Source organism: Rutilus rutilus (genome assembly GCF_951802725.1).
Source record: "Rutilus rutilus genome assembly, chromosome: 5".
NCBI lineage: Eukaryota > Metazoa > Chordata > Actinopteri > Cypriniformes > Leuciscidae > Rutilus > Rutilus rutilus.
In genome coordinates this window covers 37,672,896-37,684,520 of record NC_140213.1, presented here as the reverse complement: position 1 = coordinate 37,684,520, position 11,625 = coordinate 37,672,896, and the positions used below count along the sequence as shown (strand labels likewise).

The 11,625-nt window shown below is 38.5% G+C and overlaps 1 protein-coding gene across 1 annotated transcript in view; it reads left to right on the top strand.

Annotated features, from left to right (window-relative positions):
* Window positions 1–287: 287 nt before the first annotated feature.
* Window positions 288–11,625, top strand: part of LOC311291126 (hydrocephalus-inducing protein homolog) — a gene marked incomplete at its 5' end in the record, with an annotated part of 141,571 nt that continues 130,233 nt past the window's right edge. Inside the window, 6 exons of the mRNA XM_084409999.1 lie at window positions 288–422; window positions 2,370–2,495; window positions 3,910–4,029; window positions 5,894–6,028; window positions 6,857–7,056; window positions 7,152–7,276. Coding sequence (XP_084266125.1) covers window positions 288–422; window positions 2,370–2,495; window positions 3,910–4,029; window positions 5,894–6,028; window positions 6,857–7,056; window positions 7,152–7,276 — 841 coding nt within the window. The remainder of the gene's footprint in view (window positions 423–2,369; window positions 2,496–3,909; window positions 4,030–5,893; window positions 6,029–6,856; window positions 7,057–7,151; window positions 7,277–11,625) is intronic.

Genomic DNA, 11,625 nt, shown 5'->3' with positions numbered 1-11,625 from the left:
CTTTATAATTTTTTTATTATTTATTTTGTAATGTAGCCATGTTGTTATTTTACAAATATATTTTTTAAAACATCCTGGACGTGTTTTAAACGATAAACACAACTTTACCAAATAATCGACCTAGCGTGCGAATGGCGTCTAACGTTAACTGTTAGCCATCTGCTTCTCGGTTAAACTCGTATGTTTCGCTTGTCATCGACAATCAAGAAAGAAACCAGATATGTCTGTCATTAACATTTGATTTCAACTTTCTACATAAAGCGCGAGTAAGTTACGTTTGTTTCACAATGCCAGGCTCGAATGTCCAAGCATCTCAGTCAAACCTCCGCAGTTCACGCGAGAAGATGCCAGTGGGATTCAAAACAAAAGTAGTGGCTCCCCGAAATCCCAAGCTGGTAAAACGGGAGACGAATTCCGCAAAGGTGAGCACTTTAATATATCTTACTACTTTGTGTTTTTTCACGTTGATTGTAAAGCATCAGGTCACCCTTATCATGCATTAAATCTCTGCCTCCAAACGGAGCACTATTAGTACCTATTACTGCTTTTAAACTACTCACAAAACTTAGATTAACATACTAGACTTGCGGTACTTTTACTAGGACACCTAAAAGGCTGTATGTTTTAATAACAAAACTAGTTATTAAAAGTGAAACACATCCTACTCAACATTTTTGATGTAGTGTAGGATGAGTAAGTGCATTTTGATGCTCCTTTTTGATTGACAGATGGTTGACAAACACAAAAATGGAAGAATATGTAAAACCTGTTCATTGTCACTGGCCACTTTATTAGGTCCACCTTGCTAGTATTGAGATTTTAGTCCATATTGACATTCATATTGACAAATCCTGCAGATTTGTCGGCTGCACATCCATAATGCGAATCTCCCGTTCCACCACGTCCCAAAGCTCTATTGCTCTTTTGGATTGAGATCTGGCCACTGTTGAGGCCATTTGAGTATAGTAAACTCAATGTCATGTTCAAGAAAATAGTTTGAGATGATCTGAGCTTTGTGACAAGTAGCCATCAGAAGATGATACACTGTGTTCATAAAGGGATTGACATGGTCAGCAACAATACTCAGGTAGGCTGTGGCGTTTAAACGATGCTCAATTGGAACTAAGGGTCCCAATGTGTGCCAAGAAAATATCCTCCACATCATTACACCACAAGCAGCCTGAACCGTTGATACAAGGCAGGATGGATTTATGCTTTCATGTTGTTTACACCAAATTCTGACCCTACCATCTGAATTTCGCAGCAGAAGTCAATACTCATCAGACCAGGCTACGTTTTTCCAATGTTCTACGGTCCAATTTTGGTGAGCTCGTGCGAATTGTAGCCTCAGTTTCCTGTTCTTAGCTGACAGGATTGGCACCCGATGTGTTCTTCTGCTGCTAGCCTGTAGCGCATCTGTTTCAAGGTTCGACATGTTGTTGAGTTTAGAGACGCTCTTCTGCAGACCTCGGTTGTCTGTTGCCTTTCTATCAGCTCGAACCAGTCATTCTCTTCTGATCTCTGGCATCAATCAGACATTTTTGCCCACAGAACTGCCGCTCACTGGATATTTTCTCTTTTTCGGCCCATTCTCTGTAAACCCTAGAGATGGTTGTGCGTGAAAATCCTAGTAGATCTGCAGTTTCTGAAATACTCATTCATTCCAGCCCGTCTGGAACCAACAACTGTGCCAGACTCGAGGTCATTTAAATCACCTTTCTTCCCCATTCTGATGCCCAGTTTGAACTTAAGCAGATTATCTTGACCATGTCTATCTACATGCCTAAATGCATTGAGTTGCTGACGTGATTGGCTAAGTAAATATTTGCGTTAACGAGCAGTCGAACAGATGTACCTAATAAAGTACCCAGTGAGTGTATATCTGCTGTACCATGTATGTGTAATCACTTTTTGGGATTGTAATGGGATTGTGGGGGATTGTAATTTTATTTACTGTAATGTCTCTCTTTTATCTTTGTTTGTCACTTAGACCCTATCAGTGTATGTGTGAATAAAGAATGTCTGATGTCTGATTGTCAATGTATTGCAATATAAAACACAAACAAACACACACTCTACTCACAAAGCAGCTTTACAAAGAATAATTTATACTATATGGACAATTGCTGCAGAATATAGGAAAATATATAAAGAAATTACTATATAAATAAACACACACACACACACACACACACACACACACACACACACACACACACACACACACACACACACACACACATATACTGTGTGTGTATATATATATATATATATATTTTTTTTTTATAGGAAAAACACACACACACACACACACACACATACATACTGTGTGTAAATGCACTCATAACAGTCTGCAAATGTCTTTCCAGCTGATTCCATCAGTATATGCTCGAGAAATGTGCCAGACTACAGAGGAGCGATTATCAAACACTTACGAGGTGCATCCGCCCCGCATCCTGGAACTCTTAGACATGAGTGAGGCCACACATCACAAGGTAAAATACCATCTTTTTAGCATGCTCAGCTCCAGCACTTAATTAATTAGTTTGCTCTTCTACATCACTGCTTCCAAGTATCTAAGTAGCAACATTTTCAAAGTTGATTAAGGACATCATTATAATAGTTTCTCTCTGGGGAGATACTAGAGGCTTTTATATTGATTTGTATATTTGTATATGATAGCAATAGACCTTATTCAGAGCAGCGCCATGACATGTATGAAAGCGAGGCTGTGAGGGATAGACTTATCGTGTTTTCAATGGCATCCGCTGTAAAAAGCTCCTAGATCACTCGTAATTTTCCACAGCTCATATTTTCTTAGTTATTTCATAGTTTTTTTATCTACTAAAATTTCTTGGAAAAATATTTTAGCATTGTTTCATCAGCAGAACAATTAAAAAACATATTCAATAACAGTACAACCCACTGAAGAGATGCATGTCTATCCCTCACAGCCTCACATTCATTCCTGTTAAAAATCAAAGATGGCGCAGCTGTGAATAAGGTATATGGCAATTGTTTACAGTACCTTTATATGGTAAAGTAAGGTGACCAGATTTCTGAAATGGAAACCTAAGGACGTTTCCTAGTTCGGTGGTCAAAAATGCCGTTGAATTCTCACTTGTTATTATCGATGAATTTAAAAACAGGGACAATGAATGTTTCTAAAAATTATTATTATTATTATTATAAATATGATATAATATTATTATAATAAATAATTAAATAAATAACTGTTTTTAATACAATTCAGCAAAAATCACTATTATATAGTAACTAGCCTATTGCAAAAATCAAACAAAAGCAGTATTATATCATAAAAGAATTATGACTTTACACGTTAAACACATTATGAAAATAATGTACGATTATGAATTTAACAAATATTTTTTAACATTCTTTTTTGTATTTAATCATGTTCCTAATTTTCATCATTATTTTACTTTTGCGCTTTTGGAAATGGATCTTTACTATCCCTCATTATTAGGCTTATTATTTTGGCTCATTTTGAGCAGAATGTATGTGGTTTCTGCAAATGTAATAGTTGCAAGTGTAAATGTTTAGTTGATTGTTGTTTTATTATTCATACATATTGGTAATTTATTCAAAATAATTTATACTTTCACCCATATATATATACCAGTTAAGATATGTGTGTGTGGGAATTGCTGCATTGTGACACAATAGAATGTGAGATAAACTAGATGTGACAGATGTAATTATACATGAACATCTTCTCAATAACGAATACAAGATATATAAAGAATATTGTTTTTCTCCCTTAACACACCCCTGTTTTAAATGAGCTTATTTGACATTAAAGTTGAAATAAGGAAGCCATTTCCTACATTTTACATTGAATCAGATATCTTCTAAGAGTTTGATTTTGACTTGATTTGCTTTTTATAGTTTTCCTCATTAGATTTGGACCAGGCCATGTTTCAGCCGTACCCCTCTGAGATTGTGTTCCAAAACTACTCACCATTTAAGACGTACAAGGTGCCCTTAGAGCTGCGGAACAGTGACAAGGTGACTTTCATGCATCTGAATTGATCATACAGTGTCTTATACAGTGAGGAAAATAAGTATTTGAACACCCTGCTATTTTGCAAGTTCTCCCACTTGGAAATCATGGAGGGGTCTGAAATTGTCATCGTAGGTGCATGTCCACTGTGAGAGACATAATCTAAAAAAAAAAAATCCAGAAATCACAATATATGATTTTTTAACTATTTATTTGTATGATACAGCTGCAAATAAGTATTTGAACACCTGTCTATCAGCTAGAATTCTGACCCTCAAAGACCTGTTAGTCTGCCTTTAAAATGTCCACCTCCACTCCATTTATTATCCTAAATTAGATGCAAAGGTCGTTAGCTGCATAAAGACACCTGTCCACCCCATACAATCAGTAAGAATCCAACTACTAACATGGCCAAGACCAAAGAGCTGTCCAAAGACACTAGAGACAAAATTGTACACCTCCACAAGGCTGGAAAGGGCTACGGGGAAATTGCCAAGCAGCTTGGTGAAAAAAGGTCCACTGTTGGAGCAATCATTAGAAAATGGAAGAAGCTAAACATGACTGTCAATCTCCCTCGGACTGGGGCTCCATGCAAGATCTCACCTCGTGGGGTCTCAATGATCCTAAGAAAGGTGAGAAATCAGCCCAGAACTACATGGGAGGAGCTGGTCAATGACCTGAAAAGAGCTGGGACCACCGTTTCCAAGGTTACTGTTGGTAATACACTAAGACGTCATGGTTTGAAATCATGCATGGCACGGAAGGTTCCCCTGCTTAAACCAGCACATGTCAAGGCCCGTCTTAAGTTTGCCAATGACCATTTGGATGATCCAGAGGAGTCATGGGAGAAAGTCATGTGGTCAGATGAGACCAAAATAGAACTTTTTGGTCATAATTCCACTAAACGTGTTTGGAGGAAGAAGAATGATGAGTACCATCCCAAGAACACCATCCCTACTGTGAAACATGGGGGTGGTAGCATCATGCTTTGGGGGTGTTTTTCTGCACATGGGACAGGGCGACTGCACTGCATTAAGGAGAGGATGACCGGGGCCATGTATTGCGAGATTTTGGGGAACAACCTCCTTCCCTCAGTTAGAGCATTGAAGATGGGTCGAGGCTGGGTCTTCCAACATGACAATGACCCGAAGCACACAGCCAGGATAACCAAGGAGTGGCTCTGTAAGAAGCATATCAAGGTTCTGGCGTGGCCTAGCCAGTCTCCAGACCTAAACCCAATAGAGAATCTTTGGAGGGAGCTCAAACTCCGTGTTTCTCAGCGACAGCCCAGAAACCTGACTGATCTAGAGAAGATCTGTGTGGAGGAGTGGGCCAAAATCCCTCCTGCAGTGTGTGCAAACCTGGTGAAAAACTACAGGAAACGTTTGACCTCTGTAATTGCAAACAAAGGCTACTGTACCAAATATTAACATTGATTTTCTCAGGTGTTCAAATACTTATTTGCAGTTGTATCATACAAATAAATAGTTAAAAAATCATACATTGTGATTACTGGATTTTTTTTTTAGATTATGTCTCTCACAGTGGACATGCACCTACGATGACAATTTCAGACCCCTCCATGATTTCTAAGTGGGAGAACTTGCAAAATAGCAGGGTGTTCAAATACTTATTTTCCTCACTGTATAACCACACACTAAATGTATTAATATATCTTAACATAAATAAATAATATGATAAATCACAGTATGCTATTTTGTTAACACTTGGTAGTTTGTAGTTCGTGCCATTCTAATTTACACCATTCAACATCTTGCACTATTCCTTTAAGACAAATAGAGATTATCTTGTTCATTTTCATGTGTAATGAGCATTGGCTTGACATGGACATGCTGCTGACTATTGCAGGTTCCTCGACTGGTAAAGGTGATGGAAGAAGACTCACTTTATTTTAAAGTGGTCAGCCCATTAGATGCTAGTAAGAAAGTGGCTCCAGGCATGGCATCTACATTCACCATTTTATTTACTCCACAAGAGAACAAGGTAAAATTTATTCGCAACATCTGCAACTGACTTTCACATATTGCCATTCGTAGTGTACTAATGGGCATATTTGCTTGTAAATCAATGAACGGATCAAAGAAATGTTAGGAAACATGCAAAAACTGCCACACAGTTATTTTGAAGGATCCCAGAGGTCTTTAATTGTGTCTCTCCAACACAACGTGGGAAGTAATAATTTGTTACATTTATATAGCGCTTTTCTAGGTACTCAAAGGGGGAATCTCCTCAACCACCACCAATGTGCAGCATCCAGGAGTAAAGTAAACTTTAAAGTAAAGTAAACAACTAAACTTCAATGTCAAGTTTTATTTTAATGTTTAACATATCTTTGAGAAATCTGAGAGAGTGTTTTGGTAAGTACAGGGCACTGGAGGCTTAGTGTTTCCACCACAGCCACTCATCGGTCCATTAGTGGCTCTTTTGCAGTCTCTAATGTGACCTGCTAATCTATTTTGGTTTGGCAAAACATTAACACAGATTTCTTAATACTGTCATTCAAATAAAGTCAGTTCAAATTGAGCTATGGTGGCCCAGTCAGAGAAAGACAATATTATTTCCTCTCTTGCTTGTATTTTCTGTCAGGTTCAGATCCAAGGGTCTTTTTGCATGTAATTATTATGGATTAACTCCTCAATGCAATAATTCCTAAATCCTGGGGGTTTATTTAAATTAGGATTGATTAAAGAAACTATATGTACCAGATGTATAGTACCATATTATATTTAGGTTTTTTTTAAGCCTTGTCTTCTTCAAGGCTTTATCTTCCTCTATATGTTACCACTGACTCTCATATGCCTGTAATTGTAGGATTACATTCACAGACTCCTCTGTGTGACTGAACGTGAGAAGTTTGAAGTACCCATCCGCGCAATTGGGCCCCGTGCCATCTTGGACTTCCCAGATAGTCTGCATTTCCAAGTTTGTCCAGTCAAGTGCTTGTCCCAGAGAACACTGCTTGTGCGGAACATAGGAAATTGTGACGCTAAATTCCAGCTCAGCACACGCAGGTAAAAGAGGAGTGACATTGTGGTGTGTAGATGATTTCATGTTTTGATTTATGACTGACACGTTCTTTTTATGATTGCGTCTATGTTTCCTATAGCCCATTTTCTGTAGAACCATCTGTAGGTACTCTTCATGTTGGTCAAAGCATGCAAGTTACCGTTGAGTTCTTGCCAAAAACCACTGGGGATCACAGCCAGGTTTTGCTGCTGCATTACCATTCAGGTACTTACTGCTAATTACATCACCACAATCTGCTCTTCCTACAAACTCCTCATCTGCAACACACTGCTGTATGTCACTGTGACACAGGCACTGATTTCCACGTGCACCCACCTGCGTCCTACTCAGGAGGTGTAAATGATCTTAATATTAGCCTTCATCTGTAATGTCTGTTCATCTTTATATTTTCGAATTATTTTCTACTGAGAATAGCTTTAATATACTGTGCTCTTTTTACTACCCACAGAGCACCATAATGCACAGAAAATAATGTAGATGGCATTTTAAAGTAAATTTAGGCTGAAAAACATCACATTGACTCATTGACTAGCCAAATTGCATTGTTCTTTTTGAGGCAATATATATTTACATGACTTTCCTCAAGGTTTTGTGAAATTGAATATATTATTCTTTAGGTGTTGATTACCCTGAGGTTATTATGATTAAAAAGCATCAGTTATTTTTGTTCTATTTGAGCTTGAATATTTTATTTTTGTTCTTTCAAAGGGCCCTTTAGGCAAATAGCTATATTAATAATAAATCCTATTATCAGATTTTATCAGACCGGGTGGCTGGTTAATCTTATAATATATCGTATATCAGGATGGACTGGTTACACCTCTTAAAATGATCATTTTGTAATCTAATTCAAAATCCAATAGTTGATTTGTTGTTAGGATTCATTTGATTACATATAAATGCTGAATCACTGTTTTACCTGAATCAGCTGTAGGTGGATAGGCAGTATTTATAGACAAGATGGTGCTAAGAAATTTTTAATTAAAGATCACGTGCATGGGTAAGAGCGTGTGTTTAAACTGACATACTAGTGTGTGCATGAATTATTGTCTGTGTGAATGTGCTTGTATATTTCAACATGTAGTTCAGCATGTGGTTTAGGTATATGTGTGTGTGTGTGTGTGGTTTGTGCAGGTGCTCTCCCTGTCTCACTGAATAAACACACAGGTCTGCTGAAGGCCATCGGCATTAACTTTTTAATATGCATTCTGTTCTAAAAATACCACTTTGTGCCCATCAGGGGAGTATCATTTTTAATTTAGCACCTTTTCCTCTCTCCTCCTCATTTATGTTTAACGCGAAGCTGCTTTGGAGCATGTCTTCATTGGTTTGGTTCTGGGATTGGCAGAAACATCTCCCTGCAGTCCCAGTTTCATCTCAGATAAGCACAGAGACCTCTCTTAAGTCTCTAAAGGTGCTCTCTCTGTGCGGCGTATTTCACAGGGCTGAAGTTTGAGAGTAATTTTTCTTTTCAGTAAAAGCCAAACCTGATAGTGTTTATTGTTCAGATATGATGGGCATTTTAAAAGAGTTTTTGTTGTTGATGTTTTTGTGGTTGCTAATGTGCTATAGAGTATCTTGTGGTTAGGTTGTAGGATTTGTTCATTGCATCGTTCAATGAGCATACAGTAGCTGTGCAAATGTCAGTGCAGTAAAAAAAAAAGTATATCAAAAATTAAGACATATGTATTTTGTGTAAACACCTTAAGTAAAAACAAAAAGTATGTTCCTATTTATTTAGTTAATTTTACCTAAAGGTACACTATGTAACTTTTGGCCCTTTTGCCAAAATAAACTGCATGTGTTTTGTGGAAGAACATTGTTTTGGTTGTGCTTAGGCTCTGCGTGACTGCAGATGAATTTGTTTATCATACTGCTCATAAAACATTCACTAGCCTACTAGGCTTAAGAGATATAAGCAGTTTAGATGGAAAGGATCTGAAGCTGAGTAGCTGAAGACGTTACTGTAGCTCTACCCATTAATTGACACGGTACTACCTTGAAAATAAATTCCAGCACAGCGCCACAACAACCATGATGAGATGACACTTGATGATAATGATAATGATAATAAAGATGATAATGCTTTACAATAAACTCTGTTTGAGGCAATTTATCTGTTCAATAAAATACCTTACTCACCTGATGAAAAAAAAAGGCATCTCTGCACTTTTTCAACGTTTGAAATCTCTCAGTTCTTGACATCTTTTAAAAGCAAAGCCAATGTTGATTCTCGTTTTATTACGAGCTCTGTGGTGTTCTCTTTTTCTCCAGTAGACTCTCCTCTTTTCAGCTTCCCCAGAGGTTCGAGATTAAGCGTGCTCCATGTCAACCTTTCTCACCCGTTGTTACAAGTAACCTAGGCCACTCCCACAACATACATGTGCTAAAGTAGATGGAGCACCTTTTCTCTATTTACAGATATGACAAGACTCTCACGGGCGAGTGACGTATGTACGCAATTTCCCATGAAAACCATCCTGTCAGTTTTAAAATATAAACACTTATAATAGCCTTACCATGGGATTGATGATATATTCTTCTTCCTCTAGCGTGTTTTCCACAAGTGTGGAGTCTGCTCTCGGATCTTGGTATACTATTTTGCACGGTCAAGTGCCCCGTTTGTGTATAATTTGGTGATCCTTATGTGCTTCGATTGTATCCTGCCATCTTTGCTTTGTCCGTCAACGTGGTCATTTCCCGTCCACCATGAAGTGGTAGGCGGTGTCAGCGACAGTGCCTGGTGCAGCCCGTAGAACGTGCTAATACCATTGAAGCTTTTCTGCATTTTTTTCTGCTTTTCTGAACACCCATTTGCCGCCGGATTGTATCATTACAGCAGTGGTTAAGGAGAGACACACCAGTAATCCAGTAACCAGTAACATCTCCTTAACGTGGAGAGAGTGTCAAGTGCTTTTGGTAACTGACCAGCATTCGGCTCAATACAGCTCAACTGTACGTACCATTGTACGTACTACTGTACGTACTGGACTTGAGACGGATTGTTATGTGTTTATCGCATAGAACTCCAGTGACTTTTTTCCAGCGCATCCAGTTCACCCTCCCACGCACTTCATTATTGATACCACAGTCACTTTGCAGGCGCAATCCTAGGTACTTAAAGCTGGTTGTCTTCATCAGGGCTTCGCCACTAACCAGGATGTTGCCATCAGAAGGATTGGTTTCCAAATATTCTCTTTTCTTGATGTTGAGGCGTAAGTCATATTGGCTGAGGTGGTCATTCCATGCCTGGACTTGGTGTTCCAGTTCTTCACGGTTGGGTGGCAGCCAGGTTAATGTCCTTTGCATAGAGCAGGGCCCATGGGACAACCTGTTGCAGGTCTCAAATGATGGTGACCAAGGCCAGGATAAAGAGTAGCGGCCACAATGCTGAGCTTTGGTGTACACCAATCTTCACAGGAAAGCTAGCAGAAATGCCAGCTGCGCATCTTCCATGACTGCTGGTGTTTTCATAGAGCAGTTGAACCCAGTTGCAGCACTCGGTCAAAAGCCTTTTCAAGATCAAGAAAGGCCATATGCAGTGGCTTCTTTTTCTTCCGGTGCTTTTCCTCGCATCACTGGTGCTCATTGTGTGTAATAGGAGGCGGATAGGGTGGTAATTTAAACATTCCGCTGGGTTGCCTTTATTCTTGAAAATAGGGACTGTAATTATTGTGGTCCAGTTGGTTGGTACATGGCCAAAGTCGACGTTGACATTGAAGAAAGTTGCTAGCCATTCAATCGTGGTGACACGCAGCTCCTTCAACTTCCAAAAATCCACTAGCAGATCGTTAAAGCCTGGTCCTTCATGCTATCAATGGCTTTGGCAACTTCTTCAGTTGTAATACGAGGGATTGAGCTGACATTTGGGATGCCTTCAGGAACCGCCGAATTTGGGAATTCGATGTTGGATATCTCCTTGAAATAGTGTTGTCAGCGTTACAAGATCTCACACCTTGTCCTGTAGTCATCGACCATCCTTGTCTTTTACGCACCTATAGTGTTCAATATCTTGTGCCCTTTGGTGCTCACTTTCGCTAGTCGGTAGATGATATATTGACTCATTATTAAAATTTTGTTAATTTTAACTAAACAAACAAAATGTTATATAGTGTAGCTTTATCTTGTTTAATTGGATTTACTGAATTCCATGTGTTCAATTAAAATTTTCATTAAAACTTGCAAAATATATATTTTTTAAATGTAGCTTTTTTCCCCAGTGTTGTAGAGCTTCAGGGAATGTCTCTGGATTTTGTTTTAATTCTCTTTGACAAAAGAGAGCTCTGGATGAAGGAATCAAAAAATGCTTATATTAGTCTTATTTAAATCTTTGATCTCAAGGTTGTAGCTTTTCAGTCATTCACCAAACAATTGCCTGTACACATGTTGTGCTCAGATCTAAAGGTTAATATCCATGTTACTTATTGACAACCAGCCGACATGTTTAATATAAACATCTAAGGTGCAATCTGGGGCTGTCTTTAACTGCACTGTTCTGTCTTTCCATTAATAATGGACTACAAAGCTAAATAGATATTGATGCCCATGTAGTC